The 23,169-nt window shown below is 40.5% G+C and overlaps 2 protein-coding genes across 19 annotated transcripts in view; one reads left to right on the plus strand and one right to left on the minus strand.

The window, feature by feature from the left end:
- Shab (Shaker cognate b) overlaps positions 1-23,169 on the plus strand; it is a 66,600-nt gene that overhangs the window by 40,553 nt on the left and 2,878 nt on the right. For 3 of the 18 annotated variants that reach the window (XM_065864900.2, XM_070996414.1, XM_070996415.1), the window contains exons 5-12: positions 5,585-6,428; positions 7,461-7,544; positions 13,039-13,175; positions 14,004-14,420; positions 17,798-17,911; positions 20,562-21,711; positions 21,803-21,996; positions 22,056-22,332. In XM_065864900.2, the coding sequence (XP_065720972.2) occupies positions 5,585-6,428; positions 7,461-7,544; positions 13,039-13,175; positions 14,004-14,420; positions 17,798-17,911; positions 20,562-21,711; positions 21,803-21,996; positions 22,056-22,332 (3,217 nt within the window). Of the gene's footprint in view, positions 1-5,584; positions 6,429-7,460; positions 7,545-9,057; positions 11,573-12,963; positions 13,176-13,739; positions 13,782-14,003; positions 14,421-17,797; positions 17,912-18,504; positions 18,657-18,805; positions 19,587-20,561; positions 21,712-21,802; positions 21,997-22,055; positions 22,333-22,854; positions 22,997-23,169 lie in introns of those variants that run through there. The other 15 variants (XR_011604274.1, XM_070996416.1, XM_065864904.2 and 12 more) reach the window with 15 other exon arrangements.
- On the minus strand, positions 16,033-17,453 carry LOC108012852 (uncharacterized). Its single transcript, XM_017078318.4, has 3 exons — positions 17,279-17,453; positions 17,047-17,223; positions 16,033-16,985 (listed from the first exon to the last, which is right to left on the minus strand). Exons 1-3 carry the CDS (start codon positions 17,304-17,306, stop codon positions 16,111-16,113), a joined length of 1,080 nt encoding a protein of 359 aa, XP_016933807.2. The 5' UTR covers positions 17,307-17,453; the 3' UTR covers positions 16,033-16,110.

Consider the following 23,169-nt stretch of genomic DNA (forward strand, 5'->3'; position numbering starts at 1 on the left):
CTCTAATGTTATCTCCCCAAAACCCCCAAAAACCCCACTGTAACCATGTTTGGGAATGGGCAATAAGCGATATGACCAGGCGGCAGGTGTGCTGTAGAAATCCTCGAAATTATTGTTACGAAAAAGGACTCTGGGGAGAAGTGGCCAAAGCGGTGTTGTAATACATTTCCATTTTCCATGTGCTAGGGTGAAAATTCTATTAGGATCAGGATGAGGTCAGAATATTTCAGAGGATTCATAGTCCTTTATTCTGACTTACCTTGTACCATACCATATCTAAATAGCCCCAAGTTTAGCTTTAAAGACCCAGGCACACAACCACACATCTATAAATATCACCATCGAAACACTCACTCAAAACGACCTCAGTTTGGCTTTAGCTTGTATTATACAGCCGATAATTTGCCCCGATTTATTGCGTTAGCTTTGGCTTTAACCAAGAAAATTGGTGGGAGAATGGAAATAATTACAACATTTTTGGGTGCATCTCCTACAATTTTTCATTCGATTTTTAGTTCCATTTTTATTTGAATTATGTACTTTTTATTTTAAAACTCACTTAGGGTTACAACTTTTTATTTGTCTTTATTTTGTTAAGTATATGGAATGAATTCTAAGAAACTTCTGAAACCTTATTTGGATTTTCAAAAGAATGTTATCATTCCATGTACATTATTATTTGAACTTAAAACTTTTTCTTTAAACTTTTCTGTTCTATTTAAAAGGTAATGAAAAATTTCCAGAGCCCTTTGCCAGTTGTACTTTTATCGTATTTTCATTTTGTTTTTTCTTCAACAACTAACTCGATTTTCCGTCAGAGAGAAAGAAGAAACTAACCAAGATTTTTAGTTCTGTACTTTTTTAGTTTATTTTTAATACCACGCCTAAACACATCCTTTTTTCAACGAAATGATAAATATGAGAACCAAAAAATCTAGCTCTGATCTAATAACCAAAGCAGTTAGAAAACTCAGTTGATATCTTCGCCTCGTTGAAAGCGACAAACAACTCAGCAAGAAACCAAAGCGCGCTCACAAGACAAACAAAAAACAGAAAATACCCAAAAAATACTCCAAGAATATTCAAAAACGTTTATTTTATTTGTTATATCCACACCACCGAAACAACAATATCGAAAATGGAAAAATATGAATCCAAATTGTTGTTCAGTTGTTTGCCTTTTGTGTTGATCTTTTCCTTTCCATTGGCGATGATATATGTACATATCTGTATGTCGTATATAAACCCTGTATTCTTTTCCTATATATTTGATGTCATGTTGTAATCTCGTGTGTATTGCATAAGGAAGAAATTTATTTAACTCTCGTTGTTATTGTGTTTTAACCTAATTCCTTTGTAAGCTATTGGACCTTTGATTACCTACAATTTCCGACACTTGAACAAATACACAAACACTTACACACACACAAACACACAAATTTATACACTTGGAGAAATGTCTACGGTGCCTTCGAAGTCTTAGTCCCCTCTTTAATTCAGCATTAATTCAGAGAATTATCTTCCATACAAAGCCCTTAAGGTATAAATGTAAAGTTCATTGACTCCGTTTGGTTTTCACTTTTAGTTTAGTCTTTTGATTTCGGTATACGAGACCCGTAACCAAACTATATATCGATCGAACAAAATCTCCTACTTGAAATATTAACCCACCAAATTTGCTGCATTTGAATGCCACTAGTATAGAATTTCGTAGTCGATTCGTACTGAATTCTATAGCCGTTTGTATCGAATTTTGTTTGTTTTTTAGTGAGTCGAACAAAGTATGCGAACCAACTCATGCACCCACCGAAAACCACCCACTCCACCACCTCCTCCACCCCAGAGAAACCCCAACAAACCACCGAAAAACCGAAAACCGAAACCACAAAACGTACAACCCGTAAAAAAACACTCCACGTGAACCAAATGCAAACCTGATCAAATATTTTAGCCGGAACTCAGTTCCCATCGACACACAGATACACACAAACACACACCAAAACACGCCGACACTGAGCAAAAACACTCAAAGTTTTGCACTCCCCTATTTTAAATTAAAATTGAATGTGATTTTTAGTTTTGGTATTCATCTGACCTGAAGTTTACCCTTTTTGATCTAGATTTAGTTTTGTATGTACAGCGATTGCGATGAGTGCCCTTTGTAAACATTTGTAAATTTGTATATCTATCACATATATATCTCTTTATACTTAAGACGAAACTCTTTTGCCCCGATTTTCTTGTCGCATGAATTGTTTTTTGACTGTTTTTTGTCCTTATTTTTTCACAACCTCAGCCCATCACTTCTCGTTCACTGGTCACCTTTACCTTTCTCCTCACTTTGCTTCAACCCTGAGATCTTGTTCTGTTATCCATCGACTTTTCATTACTTGTAATTCAAGTGGATTTCAGCCAGGTTCAGGGAAGTTAATTCAAATTTGTTATCCTTTTTGATGCGATTGCAAAAGCTCTGTGTTTTCCGTTTAACCCTCATCGTTTAGGGTTATAAAAATTTAATTTAAATTTTTTAGATCTATAAATTTGAATTTAAATGTAAATTTTGAATAAAATGTTGATAAAATCATTTACTTTAAAATAGAAAATTAAAATAATCTATAAAAATCTTTAAACTTTGCAATAGTATCCTAAACGGTCGGATCACCGACTTTCAGCTTCCTTTCTCGCTTCACATTTTTTGTACATCTTGTGGCTCTGTTGTCAGCGGCTTTATAGAAAGAATTTTGAGTTTTGTAGGCCTCAAGCAGCAGAAACCGCTTTTGGCGACTCGCTACGCTTTGAACTTTGTAGTGGCTGTGAGTTAAGTGCATTTTCAGTTAACTTTTGAGTTGATTTTCCCCGGAGACTGTGATCAAGTAAGCCAGCTAGGAGTATTGCGATATCATGTTTAGTTTTCAACCCAGCGAAACCTTTCCATAACCCCGAAAACCCCCCAACCACCTTCATGACTGAGCAGCAATGGTAGCAGTTCCAAAATCCAAAACTACAGTATGCCAAAGTGATAATTCGCACACAAATTTTTTGTTTACGAAACTATACTCCAATGCATTCTGTTCAATCGAAAGCGAAATAAGAATCGAAAGTGAATTTGTTTGTAAAGCCTCACCACCATCTCAAGTAGATTGTTGAAAACCCCGCCCCGCCCTGCCCCGCCCTGCTCAATCCCGAATCCCCAAAAAACTATGGAAATTTAATTAACTTTCCCGAAGTTTGACAGTCCAAGACCAGGACCACTTCAATTCAAGAACATCTCCCCCTCAAACTCTATGTACCCAAATCTGTATATCAAAACCCCCTCTTTCTCTATTTCTAAGTCCCTTCGCGTGCCCTCTCGCACTCGTATCTTACTATATAGTATCTAGTAACTAGTATCTGTACTTTGACTTTATTCCACTCCTTCTTCTTCTCATCGTTGCTAACTAGCACCATCCAAATGTTTTCTCTCTTTTTTAGTTTTCTTTTTGGTTCAGTTAGTTTGTGTATCCTTTAGTGCGTTTCGTTTATCCTTACGTAATGACTCCTTCTTGACTATGTATCTTTTGTCTAATAACTGCATAATCTGTATCTTTAACTTTTGTATCTATACGTAGCAAGCCATAAGCCATATATAGAGAAGTCAGCTCATCCAACGAAGCAGAACTATGAAATTCAGCTTTCCCAACCCAAGAACCCCCATGTCCAAGATCCATGATCCATGATCCAAGATCCCGTTCCGAATCCGATTCCGAAACCAGAACTGCGTGGTTGCGTACAGTGGCCTACTATGGTAGATCTGGACACTCACAGAGTTATCTATGCATACCACTTGGGGGCGTGGCATGTCCAAGATGTTCAACCTATCTCTCTCTCTCTCTCTATCTCTATCTCTGACCCCCTCTCGAATGTCAGTCACACGCACACCACCCAACATTCCACCCAACACTCAGAAGCCCCCACACCACATAAGCCCCGATTCCGATTCGGAATACGATACGAAGCCATTTGACCTAATGTGGCAATGGGAATCCATCTGGCATTGAAATCGCAATTGAAATTCTGCATTTCTGACAGGCCTCCTGTTCCGGCCTCCCTAAAAATCCATTTCTCCCCCCCTCCGAACACTTCAATCTAATCTCTGCAATTGGCAGTTTTTGGTAAATTAAATGTATTATTTAGAACCAAGCAATTAAAATTGTTTAAGTGTGTTTGTTTACAGAGTGGAATCCATCCAACTGGCCCGCAAATAAATGCATAATTTCACGGGGTATTTGTGTTTCCGTGACAGATGCAATTATTTGATGGACCGCCTGGCGATTTCGAATTTCTAATTTGATTTCCTTTTAATTTGATTTGGAATCCCTATCTCGTAATTGTAATTCCTAGCTCGTTTGGTACGAAAGTTATGCATTTGGATTTGAATTTGAATTTGAATTAGATTTGGATTTCTTCCTTTTGTCATCTGCTAGAACTATCATGAATTTGAACCACTTCAGTTTCTAAACATTATTTTCCAAGAGAAAACAAGTCAGACCCAAAACAAATACACAAACAGCGAAAGAGCGTAACCATCGGTGATTTCTGAGGATATATTGAAAATAAGGTTATGATATAATAATGATAATGTCGACTGCAGACCCCAAGGGTAGCGTCTCTTATTTAACGACGGAGTGCCCCCCCTGGTTCACCCTCATACCATAATAGAACCAATTAGACACACACACGTATAGCTGATATGTATGTAGGTGTGTTATGTCCTTGTGTTGCGTCATGTGATCTGTCCCCACAACAAAGAACTCACACTACAGTAACCCAACAACAACTATAACCACAACCACAGCCACACGCACACCACCAACCACTAGCCACTGAACCACTAACCACAGAACCACTTTTTACAGAACCACCTACCACTTACACCACACACACCATCCAGAGAAAGAGTTGATCTAGACTAGAGACCCCAGAAACTTCGAGACCTAGGATCAAAATAATACCCAACCCATGTTTTACGTTCTTGTGTTTTCGTTTTTTGCCAACCTTTGATTTCACTTTATGGTTTGTTTGATGAAGAAGGATTCACGACGAATAAATATATACTTCACATATAGTACAGCAGCCTTTGAAAAGTACAAAAAGCGTTTAGGAAAGCCAACCAACCAAGACCCCAAATGAAACGAAACCCCTGCCCTAATGAAACGATATGGTTACCACGAAATAACAGACCCGATTTCGACTAACAATCCCCAGATAAAGCTTGATTCGAGACCAGAACTCTAACAGAATGTTTACTTACCCCCATAAAAAACAGATAGTCAAACAGAATCAAAGAGAACTCGCTGAGAACTTTGCTGATTGTTGTAACCGTGTCTTTCGATTAATTAAAAACCAAAAACTTGATGTGTATAAAAGACAGAGTTGATATTGAATGAACGTAACGTGTTATGTGCCTACCAAACAAAAAAAAACAAATATGAAATATGAAATACCTTACAAATACCTATTATCGTTGTGATTTGATTGCATTGAAATTGAATCGTTGCTGAATCATGGTCTCGACAAAGTCTCGATTGTTCTTTACCGTTCGCAGGTTATCGCAGTGATATCCATACTATTCATAGTCCTGTCTACCATAGCCCTGACGTTGAACACCCTACCACAACTACAACACATTGACAACGGTACACCACAGGATAATCCGCAATTGGCAATGGTTGAGGCCGTGTGTATCACGTGGTTCACTCTAGAGTACATACTTAGGTTTAGCGCCTCGCCGGACAAGTGGAAGTTCTTTAAGGGCGGCCTTAACATAATCGATCTATTGGCAATACTCCCATACTTTGTTTCGTTATTTCTATTGGAAACGAATAAGAATGCAACGGACCAGTTCCAGGATGTGCGTCGGGTGGTGCAGGTCTTTCGCATCATGCGCATCCTGCGAATCCTTAAGCTGGCCCGTCACTCAACGGGCCTGCAGTCGTTAGGCTTTACGCTGCGTAACTCATATAAGGAACTCGGTCTACTAATGCTGTTCCTGGCCATGGGCGTTCTCATATTTTCTTCGCTGGCATATTTTGCCGAAAAGGATGAAAAGGATACAAAATTCGTTTCAATACCGGAAACATTTTGGTGGGCGGGTATTACAATGACAACTGTTGGCTACGGGGACATCTATCCCACAACTGCACTGGGAAAGGTTATTGGTACTGTGTGTTGCATATGCGGTGTTCTGGTAATCGCTTTGCCTATTCCCATCATCGTTAACAATTTTGCTGAATTTTATAAGAATCAGATGCGACGCGAAAAGGCCCTCAAGCGTCGCGAGGCACTCGATCGTGCCAAGCGCGAGGGCAGCATTGTCTCCTTCCATCATATCAATCTGAAAGATGCCTTCGCCAAGTCCATGGATCTCATCGATGTGATTGTCGACACAGGTAAGATCTATTCCTAGCCTAACTACCCATAAGGAATGTGCCTTGCTTACGTATCTACTAAACTAGCCGACTGAAGGGATCTGCTAACTCGATCCCCCGCCTCATGCTATGCTTACTATCCACCTATCTATAGATACACAGAAAAATATATGATATGATATTTCAGAATGCAGAATGAATCACCAAGAAACATTTTTCAAAAATTATTAACTACTAACAAACAAATTTTTGAAAATGTAAATGATGATTCCTTTTGATGAAATGAGTGATAAAGAAATAATGTTACATAATATCTACATATTTTGGATCATAACTGATTTTAAGTTAGTTGTTTTGATCGCCTATCCTATGTTTTCTGTGTACATCCTTATAATCCCCTACTATCCCTTTTCCTTTAACTTTGCTTACTCTTGTGTAGTATTGTGCGTTAGCTGTCTAAGTACTCATTTTAATATTTATATACTTTTGGCATGAACTTTTTTGTTCCTGGCTTTTTCTTACTATCAGTTCAGATTGGTTTAACTTCTTTTCCGTTACCAAGCTGTATCTAAAATCCAGCCTAGAGGCGTGTAAATAGCAATCACAGAAGTCGGACGCGAGTCCTGCGACTGTTGAGCCGTAAGATGATAGAAATTGTTGAACCGTTGATTATTCCGAGCTCAGACTTACGTTCGATTGATCAATTGTAAACTAGTTAAGCGATTTGCGTTACTTTTAAGTTCCCTTTAAGTAGCCCTTAGACCCACAGTACCCCTACAAAACAGAAAACACCCCCAGCGTCACACGATAATGGTCAATTAGGCAAATGCTTTTGTACTTATCGCATTAAACGGGAAATTAGTGGGGTTTTCACTTGTACAAAGCACACACACCCCGAACCCCCGAAACGCCCCAATCGACACCCTCTGCTGTATAAAAGCCCGCGCGCCTAGAAGTAGGCAATGGAATCTCTCACGGCCCTTTAAAGCCGACCGAAAGCCCCCTTTGACAAGCCCTAACCCTCTCAACCCTCCGACCTGTGTTTTATTTTAGGCAAGCAAACAAATGTCGTGCATCCGAAGGGTAAAAGACAAAGCACCCCCAATATAGGCAGGCTCGATGTGCAAAGCGCCCCAGGTGACTACATTGCGTATACGTAGCCTAGTCCACTCTTTGCCACCCAACAACTCGTATTATTCAACTCAATTAAATCCGCAGCCGTAGCCTTTGACAATCGCTTGCAATAATAGCCCCTAGAAAAACACACGGATACGAAACACAGATACTCACACACACACGCGCCAACTACAGCTACACACTGTTGTACCATATATATTTTAGCACACTCTCTCTCCCTCCCTTTGGAGTTCTCTCTTTTTCTCTTAGTGTATTTTGGTATACTTATCAAGTTATGGTAAAGATATATACAGCTTAGTGCAGGGAGAGAATCCACACGGCTTAAGCTTTATTCTAGCAATTGCTAAGTGGAATATAGGTAATTGCAGCTGTCCAGGGACTTGCTAAATTGATAAAAACATTGGGAAACTCATGAAAAAAATGTATGTTTAATAAATACATCGAATGCAAATAATTTGGTATTAAATTTGGTATTATTCATTAAATACAATATATTTCATTTTGGTAAAGATTATTATACCAACTACAAATGAAGTTTTCATTAAGTCTTAAACTTTATATAATCTCTTTAATAACAATTAAAGCAATAATGAAGAACATTCTTGTACTCATGTTTATATCTCATTTATTTAACCTACGACTCTTTACAAGTAGAATTGAATTTATTTAGTAGTTACATAACACTTACTTTTAAATATTATTGCAGTACTGTAATATACAATGTAAAGTCGAAACTCGATAACTATAAATCATCATTGTATTTATAAAACCCCCAAATATCTCGCCCCGCACAGCTGCAATCCAAAGTATATATAAAGCCCCCCGAGTCGTCCTGTATATAAAGCCAAGGATCCAGTGATTAGCTAGGCAATTGCTGTTGCAATTTGTTGCGTTGTTCGGTTTTAGTTTGCCTTCAGTTAAATTAAGTTTGCCTAATTGCTGACTTCAGTTGGACATTTGCCCAGAATTGCGAATTATGATGATGACATTTTGCTACTCATTGCTTGATTCTTGTTTTGATTCCGCCACAACCATAGCAAATTTGAATGCTCAACATAGAGTTACCATTTCGAACTTAATTACCAAAGTCAAAAAGAAAACAAAAAAATTTTTATAAATACAACAAACATTTTTAGAAAATTTTCAAGTGCTGATTACATACATTTATATAAAGAAAAACACGAACACACATGAAACCATATGATGTATATGCTCATTCTCTTAGCCAAATGTAGTTGTAATTTAGCGAATCGAAGTCGTTATGGGGCCTATGCCTAGAAATACTAGACTCCAATATATCTACCTACAACGTGTTCTTTTCTCTGCTCTTCTTTTTCTACTTTCTGCTCACGACATTCTTTGAAAACATTACTTTTCGAACATTTCAAAACCCAAAACATTACACACACACAAATACGAATATTAAAAATTTGCAAAAAAAAAACCAAAAAAAATAAAAATACACTGAATAAAAAAACGTTAATTAAATTAAATGCGGCTGATTTTGACCTAGGCGAGAAAAACACGCTAATCGAGGCGCCTCCGCCGCCCTCCTTTGGCACGCCCCGTCGCCGCGCCCTCTCCGCCAGAATCCAGGAGCTGAACCGCAGTCTGCTGGAGGAGCGGGACGCCCAGCAGCAGAACAGCTCCAGCGACAATGAAGACAGCCGCTAGGAAACCGACTCGAGATCGCCCAGAAATCAACCCAAAATCGCTGACAAACCGCTGCAACCACAGCAACAACAACCCGACCCCAAAACAACCTACAACAATCTACACTAAGCGAAATTAGCTAAGAGAATGACAGGCGATTGTTATATTGTATATGTAAATTAGTCGAACAACAAATGCAATTTGTTACAAACACACCCACACAAACACACACACGAATCAATCACACACACACACAAGAGTCCTAGACTTAAGCGAAAGTACTTCCAAAACAAAAAAAAAAGAGAAATGAATAACATTTGGTTAGCAGTAATCCCAAAATGCGTAGGCTTGCTTTGAAGCTTCGAATCAATCAGAAATCAAATGAATTGTGTACTTCCATTTTTGATTTATTTTCCAATTGAATGTTGTGATTAAATGTAACTGCTTTTAGGCGCCCTCATATACACATACACACACAAACGCACACGAGACACTCAAACTCATACAGACATGCTGTCACACACACATACGCGCTGCTGCTAAATACCCGTAATTATGCATTGCGCATACGCCACGTTGCCATAGTTTGATTTCTTTTTTCGTTGAATCTCTTTTAAGAGCTAGATTTAATAAAGGCAAATATTGAGTATCCTTACATGTATTTCTTTATTTTATCTACAATTAGTAAACATTTTATTTTCTCAATTAAAGGCAACCAGTTATTATTATTTTATTGTTTCACCTAACTCTTACATTCATCTGTTTGTATTGTGTGTAAGAGCTAGATGCAAAAAAAACTAAAGGCGTATGCTTCATCGTACTATCGTATATTGAAAGTTTTGCTAATGTCCATCAGCACTTGAAAATAATTCTAAAATGAAATTTAAAGCCGTAAACGAAATGAAGATCCGCTCAAATTTGCTGATGTTCTCCTCAGTTTCATTATAACTTTTGTTGATAACCGATTGCCTGGCCAGTTTATGCTATATCTATCCATTTGGTTCCAACGCGAATTCGTCTGCAAGCAAAACTTTCAAGTACCCAAATGTGATTTGCAGTAGTTGTGGGTGTGGCAGCATGTGTGTGAGCGGAATATCTTCCAGGAATTACCATATTCCATCCCATGTAACCCAACCCAATAAATGAGAAATGCTAACACAACACGCCATTCGAGAGAGCCAAAACTCTAAAAATACAATCCGCGTAAGCACAATTTTGATTTAGTCTAAATCTTAGCGATTAACTAGGCCTAACCTCTATGTAAACTCCAAGAAGGCATTTATCGAGCGCATTAGTCAAAAGAGAAAGAATTCCCTCCATGGACATAAAGCACTTCAAGTGGTCGCCATGAGGTGGCGAACCAAATCCAAATCGAAATCATAATCGAAATCGATATAGAAAAAACCCAAGAGATGTGAAAATCCAAAACGAACAACAACAGAGCAAGCCTTATTTATGAAATTAGTTGTTGTAGCTGTGAGAGGGTAAGCTTAGTTTTTAATTTAGAGAGCGCATCAGCGATATAGCGTGCATTAGGTAATACCAATGAAATATACATATACTCGTTCCATATGTAGAGACAAGAGAACTTAGCAAACGATGGCGATACGTTCCTAAAAACGCATATAGCACAACGGAAAACAAAAGAAATTGCCTTATTTAAAGCAAATTGCTCCTAGTTTGCAGCCATATATAAATACTTTAAGATAGAGCAGGCCACACAACCGAAGCTGAAGTTTTGTTAAATTGTAAGCCCAACAAGATATATCGATATAAATAAGCGAGCTGAGCGGTTCGAGGTTCGAACGAACTAAATTATATACAAATTATATACAGATTTTGAAATCCTTTTTTGTGTGTGATATTTGAACGATTTCCTATGATTTGCCTTGAGTTCCACATGTTCAAACATTTCTATCATTGCGCTCAAAGAAGCTAGAGTCCTGAAAAAAACAAATCCTGAACAAGAATCAACCGGACTGACTTTCCAAAAAGCCTTTACGTGCCTTTTACTTGATATTTTTCCATTTCCCCTTATTTTTCTTACCTTTAACCTTATTATATATGTGTGTGTGTCTCGACCTTTCGTTTTCACATTATTAACGCTTCCGTTCCGAAATTAAATCCAATCTAACGCGCTGCATGCTCTAATCCTATGAACTAATCTATAGAAACTGTGTACGCTCTCTTTATGCTCAAGCCATGTATGATCGAACAAGAACATATAGTGAATATGAATACTCACTCGTACCCGTACTCGTACTCGTACTAACCCAAATGAATAACTGTGTACTGTACTCGTACTTTTGTGTACTACTGTTAAAGCCGTAAAAACTTTGTGTGTCTGTGAAATTAGCAATAAAACCAAAACCCAACTGCGCTGTATTATTTTATTGTACCAGCTAATCCAAACATTCCGCCAACCCATGACTGTCTAAGTATATACATATCCATATATATTTGGTGTTTAAAGCTTGACCAGATTTTAAACTCAAGCCTTGAGTGCAGAAGAGGCCAGAGGAAGGGGTATATTTTACTCGCAATTCATACTGACTCATCACCAGAAGGTTTTCTTTTCCATTTCACTCATTACATTTTTTTGTAGTTCGGTCTAACTATACAAGATCTCACACCTGAACATGAATGGCGTAAACGACCATGAATCGGAATTTTGTCCATTTGAGAAAAATAATTAAGAGAAGAATGTTTCGCACATTTGTTTTGCCGCGTCCATTTAAAGCACTTGACATTTCAGACACTCACTATAATCACAAATAGTTCCAAGTTTTGGTAATATTTTTTTATTCAATGTTTTTAATATAAATATGTTTTTTCTTGGGATTTGACCGAACCAAGCTATTCAACTTAAGATCAGTGAATTAACCACTTTATCAATCTGCCTTCCTCAATTTTGTAATATATATAATCTCAATATTTTTATAGGAATTTTTTACCTTGTATGAAACTATTACTTCACTTAAAATGAAACTAATAGTTATTCCGATTATATAAACTAAACAACTTTAAGGTCAAAACTAAATTGTTTTCCGTTTCCACTCAGTACCTACTATTTTCCATAGAACTGTTACTATTAGTTAAACATAGCTACTAACTTTATGATTAATCAAACTATAAACTAGAGCTCTAATAGTGTTTATCAGCCATTAGCATCACCAGTTAACTAAATGTCGTTCTAACCCATTTAATCACACTCAAGAGTAAGCCCTAACACTGAACTATAGACGTCGTTCTTCAATGTTGTTCTTACTGTATCCCACTAAAAATAACTAAACCAATCTTAACTTAGCCCCCAACGTTTTTGTGGTCGCCGTCGTCATCGTCGTCGTAACAATTATTAACCAAAATATAGCGAAAAATAAAAACATTCATGAAACTCATTTTTCTTTCTTTTTTCCCTCTTTTGATTTGAAACGAAAAACCAAACCAAACCAAAAATAAAACACCTTCATTTGCGCTCCGAACAAACCTCAAACAAATCCAAAACCCGCTCTAATTCATTCAAAACTATATATACGAAATATATAACCCTGTGTATATACCACCACTGGCGTCTGTCGGCTAAACAAATGCGAAACGAAACTGGCGACAAAATGCATTCATGGCTTCTTTGCGTGAAATCGAACAAACAAACAAACCAACCGATCGTGAATCTGAACATATAACCTGATAACTCGATAACACGATAACACCCATCCACACTGAAACACCCACCACACTGATACACCCACACACGAATGCCCAGCAGAAAAGCGCGAGAGTCACACACGATCACTCAAAAATTGGCACCGTTTAACCCACGCGCTCCGCCGATCGCCCACAGGCCACAATCTCTCGCAAACGGACGGCAACAGCACCGAGGGCGAATCCACCAGCGGACGCAATCCGGCCACCACCGGAACCGGGTGCTACAAGAACTACGACCACGTAGCCAACCTGCGCAACTCCAACCTGCACAACGTAAGTCCTGTCCGAGGAATCTCTAGAGTGTGTCCCCGTCGGGGTCACCTTTTGTTCTACAACACTGATTCAGTGGAGAACCAGAACAATTTTTCTTCAGTTAGGATGGGATATCGAGCGATATCGTTATATGTTATGCACATCTTACTATAAAAAACGTTTCTGTAGAAATAGAAGTAAAAGTTTAGTTGTTGAGGTCACCTTTCTTGGCCAACTCTGGTTCCGAGGAAAACCAAAAAAATTTTTCTTAATTTAGGATGTGACCTGGCGCGATCTTTTAATATCTCATACAAATGGTACAATAAAGGAATAACCTAAAAAATTTAGTAGCTGAGGTCACCATTGTTTTAAAACACTGATGTCTCGAAAGAAAAAAGAAATTTTTTACCCGGACTAGGGTGTTATTTTTCGATATTTCGTCGTATCACATGCAAATATTGTAACAATTATTATTGTTAAGATGACCTTAATTAACCAATTAAGCCATTAAACACAAATAAGAATTTTTTTTAAATGATTTGGAAGTTTTTTAAAAACTGAACCACCCTCGCGTTTTCTTTTTAGGGTTTTAAAATATTGGTTATGTGTTAATGGTCTATTCTCAGAAGAAAATCAAAAAAATATATGCAATAAACTATTCTACGTATTACCACTTCCTACCTAAAATTGAATCGAATAACATAATTACCTTGGTTCCACATTCCAAAAAATTGCAATCGTGTGTTGTAAGTACGTCTCGCCTTAAAGGGCCTAAAGAGTTGATTGAATTTATGTATTTCGTTTCGTGACTAGAAAGTGCACTAACCTTTTCCCATCTCGTTTGACCAGCGTCGCGTATCCAGTTCTGAGCAGGATGCAGTACCGCCCTACAGCTTCGACAATCCCAATGCCCGCCAGACCTCGATGATGGCCATGGAGAGCTATCGTCGCGAGCAGCAGGCATTGCAGCTGCAGCAGCAACAGCAACAGCAGCAGCAGCAACAGATGTTGCAGATGCAACAGATTCAGCAAAAGGCCCCCAACGGAGGTGGATCCGGATCGGGAGTGGCCAATAACCTGGCCATGGTGGCCGCCTCCAGTGCGGCAACTGCAGTGGCCACCGCCACAAATACCACTAATACCAGTAATACCGCCCAGGGGTCAGAGGGCGCCGAGGGAGGCGGCGGCGAAGATGGGGGCGGGGTCGATGACGACAACCTGTCCCAGGCCAAGGGACTGCCCATCCAGATGATGATCACGCCCGGGGTAAGTCTGCGAATTAAGGGGAGATACCTACTCATTGCCATACTCGCAATCGTATTTCTTGAATATCTTAATGTTTTCAAAGTTCCTAAACCGTAATCCTATGTATTAGTAAATGTGAAGCCGTTGAACTGGATCGAAATATATTCAAATTATTCTAATTATATCCCAATTATATTACTCACGTTTGGTTCCTTCTCATTTGCCAACTGTTAGTCGGGTAAATTTGATTTGAGTTTCAGTTCTTATATACCACATATGTCTTCGGTATCCTTTGGTTGAGTATTCCTGAGTTTCCCCCATTGGCGGCCTCTTTTGGTAGTTTTTAGTATCCCTAGTCTGTTTAGCTTCATGTTCTCTCTTGATTTTAATCAAACAAATCCCAATCACCACAAAAATTGTACCAGAAAAAATAGTAGATAAGAAAACTAAGACTCTTGAGAACAATACCAAGTTCTTTAACAACATTCACACATTTCAACTTTTAGATTTTACGGGGACGCAGTAAGGAGGTACATTCAAAGTATACACAAAGAACTCAACCTACTCTAATACTCTACTCTACTCAACTCGAATGCATTTGTGCCACAGCTATATATCTTTAATATGTATTCGATTTTTGCCAACTGATTAATTTTGAATGGATTTGCGGATTGATTGTCTTCTTTTCAGTGGCTGAACCAATGCTACAAATATTTTATTATTTTTTTGGGCGAACGTGCAATTGCATTTATGGATTTGCCAAATCTAAATGAATGCCTATCTGATCGAATGCCCAAAAAAAGCTGCATAGAACCATTGATTTTGAACCCAGTTTATTTTTGAACATTTTCCAATTCTTCGACATATAGCTTAAATCTGTTTAAAATCGTTTTACTTTCGGTTTAAGTTGGTTTGCTATAGGTGCTGATTTACTTAACGAATGACCAGGAATGGATTTCATTTCTATATTCCGTATTGGAAATATCTGCCAATCAAAAATCACCTATGAAATTAAATAACTAAAGATTCAAATGAATTTTAGTTGCCGCTGCCGCCTTGGAAGAAGTGTTTTATGTGTACATTGTAGATATACTTTTTTTATTTAAGAAAAATATATATTTAGACCTAATTATTGTCATTTTGCCTTTAACATTTTCTCAGTCTGTAAGCCAATAATTTTGCTCTGCTAATCTCATAACTTTTACTACAAAATAAAATTCATCTGCAGAAATGCTATTTGATTTTGTAAATTTTTTAAATTTGTAACAAAAGAAGAATGCATTTGAATTTGGTTATTTTTCCCAAAACCATACACTCACATTTCGTCACAAACAATTACAGAGATTTAATACTAATACTTTTTTTAGGAAAATATGTCGGTCTAAATAACGAAGCTAGAAAACATACCTACTAATACTAATACCTTTTTTAGGAAAACATATCGGTCTAAATAACGAAGCTAGAAAACATACCTACTTATTTTATGAACCATCTATAGATTAACTTTTTTATCTATAGGTATCCCAAAGATGAAATACTAAACAATTATAACAAAATAAATATTTTTGAACTAATATAACCCCATGCAAAATAAAAATGTAATTGGGATCAAACGAATTTAAGGGAAATATATAATTTTTTGGAAGGAGACAATGCTAAGGAAAACTTTTACAAAATATAGAAAAAAGAGTTCTTAGGCATAGATGTAAAGCTAAGTGTATTCCAAGTTGGCATAGGAATTAACCCTCGGCAGGCTGATGAAATCGCTGGAACCGGCTCCGTTCGTGGGGTTCGTAGGACCCTGACCCTGACCCTGACCCTGGCCTTGACCCTGGCTTTGACCCTGACCTTGACTGAGACCTTGTCCCAGCTGCTGCTGCTGCAGGAGCAACTGTTGCTGATGGGCCAGCGTTCCCGGAAGACTGGGGGCAATCATGGGAACCGCCGTGGGGCGATCATACTGCTGTAGAGGCTGCTTCAGCTTGTCCAGCAGAGCGTGTAGATCCACTGTGAGTTTCGGCTGGACGATGCCCTCGGCCGCTTGCAGGCCCACCATCTGCGAGGACAGTGCATCCACATCCTGGCGAGCGGCGAACAGCAGCTGATCGTGGGCCGCCAGCTGAAGCTGGGCAATCTGGGCCCGAATCGCCGAGGCGGCCACTTCCTGCTGGGCGGTGTGCAGGGAGGCGGTGATGCTGCGCACATGGTTGGCCGACTCCTCCAGCTGCGCCTGCGCCGAGGAGGCCACCGACTGCGCCTTCCTGATCTCGGTGGCCTCCAGTTGGACCCTCGCCTGGGCCACATACAAGTGCTGGACGAGATTGCGTAGCTCCTGGCGCCTCTGCTCCGTCTCATCCTGTTCGGCATAGGCATTGGGAGTTCCCTGGGTGATTCTGCTTAATGGACACGCCTGCTGCTGCTGCGGCAGAGCCTGCAACTCCGTCTGCTGGGGTTGCCAGTTGGATTGGTACAAGTCGGCAACGGGGGCACCTGGGGCAGCAGGGGCAGCTGGAACCGCCACATTCGGAACCATTTGGCAGGTGTTCAGGGCATTTTGATCCGACGCCTGAGTTTCCATGCCGGAAGCTAGGAAGAGCAGGGATTTCCAGATACTATTTATGAAAAACCGAATGAAAATTCCCCTTACCAATCGGATCTGCATCCAGTAGACCTTCACCATTAGACCGCTCCATTCTCCGCTCCACACTTTCATAATTATTCGCCTTATAATCACCGCTCAGGGAGGATTCCAGCTTCTCCCGATTTTTCATACCGCTGGGTTGAGCTTCTATGCCGATTGCGCAGATAATTATAGATAGATGAACTACACAGACATCGAATTCAGTATTTATGCCTTCCCCAACAAGATTTTAACTCACCGATCCAATGGAGATTGCTTAGGCGCATTTAGAGCACATTTAGACCAGATTGAGCCGGGTTCTGCGGCAGCAACCATTGAGCTGGATACTAGATTCTCGGCAGTATCTCTTTCATAAGTTTTTTTAGGTTTTCACCCGATTTAAAACGAGGCGATAATGACTTTTAGTACTTCACTTACTGGATTTACATTTTGTTAGGAGAAGTTTCCCTGAAGAAAAAATATTTCTTTTATTTGGGATCATAAAACAGTAGACCTAAAATCACCAAACACCCTCACACAGCTTGAGCCGCATGCACACAGGACTACTATACCGTTTTTCTTGCTAACCTTATTCCAAGCGAAAAACTTAACTACTTCTAATCCCGAGACTTACTCTGCATGCGGCATGACCTGCATCCGGTGATCCTACTGTACATAAGCCTAGAATCTAGATATATATTCCGATTGTTAACGATCGATGCGAAACGAAACGAAACACTCACGTGATGCCACCATCCCAACACCCAACTATTTATAGGAAGTGGCCGAGCTGCGTCGCCAGGTGGCTCTGGAGAACCTGCAGAACCAGCGGATGGACAACCTGGAACAGGATGTGCCCGTGGAATTCGAGTGCTGTTTCTGCACCACCAAGGTAACCGGGGGGAATGGATCCTACTGAATCCAAATCCCCATCCCCGTAGCTGTGACCACTCAATGTACCTGTTTGCAATGTTCGAGCCGCTTTTCCATGTAATGTGCTATGTGTTAGTCGCATGCCTGCACCCCGATTATCCTTATCATTGCTCTTTGTTTACGTTTCTTACTGATCTCTATTAAACCGAACTAAAATCATGCTCAACCTGTACATAGCGCCGCATAACCGCCATTGGCAGACTGTGAAATTGTTAACCCCAGCATATTGAACTCCGATCCAGACAAGACTTTTGATTCGGGGGTGTCACAGAAATCTTCTTTAAAGATTTAAGATAGGTTCTAATATCAAATATATTATAATTTTGTTTTGATATATCATGTTTAACAATCCCTAAAAAACGAGAATTTATCAGATTAAAGTATCTGCGAATTTCTGTGACACCCCTCTTATAAATTAGTAGAGACTTGAGCTTCTTGCATAGGTCCTGCTAAACAATAGGCGACCCCGTACTCGACCTGAAGTAGTTGGATTGGTAGAGCAGCGATAACGATACCGATTCCGATACCGAAACCAAACGAACGTTGTTGCAGGATCGCATTTGTGTTTTCCACGATAAGGAGTATAGCATCAAGCGGCTGGCCCGACCGCCGCCCTCGCCCAAGAACTATATGGCCCTCAAGCGGATGCTCGAGGAGGGCACCATCGACATATACTATCTATGAGGCGGTAACACCCCGAGATGGTAACACCCAGTGTTGTCCCACTTTTAAGATCGTTTCGTTTCACTTTTGATTTCTTTTCGTTTCATTTTGGCTTCCTGTGAGATTGGAATTGGATTGGAAATGAAAATTTTATGTTGACCTTGTTTCTTTTTCGTTTCTTTTCTTAAAGGGTTTGCCGGGATGTCATGGCGAGTGTATTCCATTGCGCGCGAATAGCGTTTAGCCATATTCTCAAGACCCCGACACGAGTTCGATATAGAAATCGGAAAATACTTAGTGTGTGCCGGGCGCATCGAATGCGTGACCGGAACTGCAAATTACGATTAGACGTTAACTAGCCTTAAAACTACCAACAAATTACAACTAAATGTTATTATTACTACTACGATTATTATTATACTGTTATCAACGGGCCTGGCGTGACGTGACGTGAAAGCTAAAGAAAGACATAGCGAATTCTAAGAATTTAATTAAATTAACTAAAACCTAATCTACCATCTAAAACGCAACCAGGAACGGAGAGGAGAGCAAAGCAAAGCAGCATGTGTTATTATTTAATTTAATTTAATTTAATTTACAATCTGTACCAAGTGACCGGAGCTTGAGGGCTTGACGAAAGTTTAAATCGATTCTTTTTATTTACACTAAGCACGTAATTACAATTAGCCTAATACCTATTTATATCCTAGCAAAATGGCCTAAGCCTTAAGTATAGTAGCTGCAACTTGCAAACGCCAAAAAAACATCAACAGAAAACCAGCAAAAACAACGAAAATATTTATGAAAACCAAACCAAACATACAATTGTTTAGTTACTTGAACATAAAATGTTAACGCTCTCTTCATATTAGTTGTTTATTTCCTGTTATCACTCAACCAAACCAAAACAAAAAAAACCACAAATCGAATGAACAAATTCTGCAAATAAAAATACAAAACAAACAATCGAATCTATTTTTGTTTACCAACTTTACCTATTCGCACTCGACTTTTTGGCACTCCACTTCTTCTACTGATTGTTTCCGTATTGCTCGCCTAGAATTTTATTTTTGGTTTCGGTAATACAAAATCGATTAGAGTTCTTAACTATATTTAACGTTCGAGTAATGGAACCACTTCGAAGGCAACTGCTAGCGGTTTGGTAAGTAAGACGTTCTAACGTCTGAATATCGAAACATTAAACCATATGCGTTTGCTCAACTTGGGGACTTTTTAAATCTACTAGGGGAAATAAAAAAATACGACATACAATTCCCAAGTTTATTCAGATAAATATTTTTTATTTTCTTCTTTAAATCTTCATAATAAGTTTTATTTCTATATTTCTTAAATATAGTAATCACAGTTTTCTCTCTTTCTCTGCCTCAAATAACAAGTTGAGAACTCGCACTGCCCTTTTTTAATTTAATAAATATGACTAAATGTTAACAATAAATAGCGCTGCACGTTTGAGTTTTACTTGGCGCCTCCTAGTTGCATGTTAATTTTTGTTCTTCAAGCGAAATAATAAAGAAACAAATCGCACACAAATAAAAAGCTAACTCCAGACAACAGGTACACCAAACTAAATCAGACACTAACAAGCAGCCAGAAAACATCCCGAAACACGCAAATATATTATTGAAAAACCGGTCTAAAAGATCTTACTTCATGCGAAGATAAAGCCGATATGATAGAGCTCAAGCTAGAATTCAAATAATTATATTTTAAAACATGAAATACTAATATTGACAAATTTGATTTGAATTTTAAAAATTAAAAAAGATTGGATAATAATATAATACCTAGGGAAAAGAATACCAAAATTGTATGATGTGCCAAATAAGAATCACTTCTTTACCATATCGGCTTTATCTTCGCCCTTTGATTTGATTGATCCGACTGTATCTAAAAACATATCACCTCCCAACCCCCGCTCGTTGCAGGACTTCAAGGAGTTCACCGATGCGGAGGGCGTGATCTCGCTGCCCACTTCCGACTTCCACAAACCGATCTGCCTGGAGATGCGACTTGCGGAGGCGAGTCGTCAGGCGGGAGCCTTTGGCCTCCTGTCCCCCCTGCCAGCCCCTCTGCCACCGCTCCAGGGTCCGCTCCTGGCCCTGCCCCCGCCGCCCCCGCTGCCGCCAACGTCCTGTGCCGCCGTCCTTCTGCCCGCCATCTCGCAATCCTCGTCCACATCCTCTTCCTATGGCACCACCACCTCCACCACCATCGCTTTGCCCTTGGATGTATCTCTGAGATACGGGGCTACCATCTGCAGTTCATCGAACTTCAACCACAACTACAACAACAACTTCAACACCACCACAGTGGGTGGAGTGGGTGCGAATGGATCGCTGCTGTTCGGTGGCAACTACAATGGGAGCAATAACAACAATGCCGATCTGGCCAGCGTGGACAGCTCGGATACCTATGCCAGTTGTCAGACCCACCCATTCCTCTCCCAGGGAGATCTCACCGCGGACTTCAATGACGAGGCCTGTGCCCTGGACATCGACATGGATAATCTGTACATAAATCCCCTGGAACGGGAGCAGCATCAGGGGATCAGCAGCTCCACGGGCTTCATTGTGGGCCTGCCAAGCACCACATCCTCGGGTGTACTGCGTGCCCAGGTGAAGAAGAGCGCCTCCGGGGACACGGCCCTGAGAAACTTGGCCTCCGGAGGCGGAGGAGCCGGCGGTCTGAGTCCCCTGGACGATGTCTACCAGAGCTTCGATGTCCAGGAGCGGGGCAGCCGGGTGAGCTTAAACGAGAACTCAGTGCCAAAGCATCGGAAGACGCGGTTCCAGCAGAGCTTCACCGCCATGCGACCAAGTGGCGCCACCGGCGTCCTGGGGGGCATCCGCCCTCGGGCCCGCTTCGAGGACACCAGGCTGGACGACGAGACGGGGGGCCGCCCGGAGGGGGGACAAGCGGGCGGATCTGGCAGCCCAGCGGCCAGCGGATCCGGCGGATTCGGCGGTCAGGGACCCAAAAAGAAGCGCTCGGGCTTCATGCCGGGCAAGAGCTTAGCCACTGCCACCAAACTGATCAACCAGCATTTGTTTGGCATACAGAATGTGGGCGCCAAAGGTGGGTAAAACTGGTCAAATATAAGAGATTTCAGAGATTAAGACCTTAGATTCTATACTTCAATATTAACCAATTCCTCCTCGATCCACAGCCAAGTTCGAGAGCAAGCATTCCTCATCGATAGACTCGATTGACGCCTCGCCCAATCTGGAGCACCACCGGCGCTCCAAGTCGATCCTGAAAAACAAGTCTGATATCTCGCGCGTCCTGTCCGATCCGGAGAGCGAGCGTCTCCTGGCGGACAACATGTCCGGCTCCGGCGTCTCCGACAACGGCACCGTTATGGTTCGAGAATCCCCTAACATATATATACTTCTTACAAATATTAACCAAGGCTTTTACAGGGCGAATCCGGCAGCGATTACTCACCGAATAAATTACCTCATTCAGTTTTAGCTAAGTCTATATCCCCACCACCCCTCAGGCACCGCACCCTAATGCACCAGCGATCAGTACCAGCGACCTTGCAATCGAAGCCCACGAAGTTCCAGACACCCCGGTATCCCGAGGAGCAGGCTCTGCGCCAGGTGAAGCCGCTCCTTTCGCGAGCACCTCCATCCACATCCGCATCCGCGTCCGCAGGATCCGCGGATGGTCAGCAGACCAGGGACAGCAGTCTGGGTAGGTGGTGGTGAGACTAGGTGACCTGCTGGCAGTGATGGGAGCTTTGTGGAGGGTACTCCTTTCAGAAATGGGTTTAAAAGATATGGGTTTAAAAATAATAATTATAATTATATCATACCCGGATAGGGATATATAACTATTTCATGTAGTTTATATAGATATATGATGATTTATTTTGAAATTTTAAGATGTCTTAATCAATCAATCAATATTTTTATTAGTTCTTATCAGAGTCTAGAGGCAATATCTTGAAGATATGTATATGTAGATTATTGTGTAATCATGTACCGTTTTTAGATAACGTATAGTAGATTATTGTATCGGATAGGGTATACCTTCCATCACTGCCAGTTCGCTCTTCTTCCTTCCATTTGTCTTTCCCTCTCTCTTTCTTTCTCTCTACCTGTCTCATCCTGTAAGTGCGTCCTGGGGTTTCTTTCGGCCATGACGAAACCAGATATCATCTACAACCATCTTTTTATCTCTCCCGTTTCCCTCCGCTTGCTGGCTGGCTGTCAGTCACCGTCTTCGATGCCGCCTTCTGAATCCCCGAACAACACCCATCGCCACCCACATCCGCATGACCCCATGAACCCACAGAAACAGACACTGACACACTGACACTCCACGGAGATCGGAGGCCGTCGGGCGGGCGATCTGTTAGTATTACCGATCCGATCTATATAGTGCTTACTGAGAGCGATCCGAACGATCGTGCCGCACCAAACTCACCGTTCGAATGTCCTGATTTCGTTTAGCACCCAGCTGGGATAATCCGAGCGCCAGATCGATGTTAACAGCTTTAGAAGTCGAGCTCACACAGCCCTCACTCAT

Source organism: Drosophila suzukii, chromosome 3, assembly GCF_043229965.1.
Source record: "Drosophila suzukii chromosome 3, CBGP_Dsuzu_IsoJpt1.0, whole genome shotgun sequence".
Taxonomy (NCBI): Eukaryota; Metazoa; Arthropoda; class Insecta; order Diptera; family Drosophilidae; genus Drosophila; species Drosophila suzukii.

Excerpts from the sequence above, each read along its gene's own strand:
- LOC108012852 (XM_017078318.4), bottom strand. The coding sequence starts at position 17,306 with ATGCGCCTAAGCAATCTCCATTGGATCG. Across the intron at positions 17,224-17,278 it reads AAGCAATCTCCATTGGATCG|TTCATCTATCTATAATTATC; the intron begins GTGAGTTAAAAT and ends ATGTCTGTGTAG. Across the intron at positions 16,986-17,046 it reads ACTGGATGCAGATCCGATTG|CTTCCGGCATGGAAACTCAG; the intron begins GTAAGGGGAATT and ends TGCTCTTCCTAG.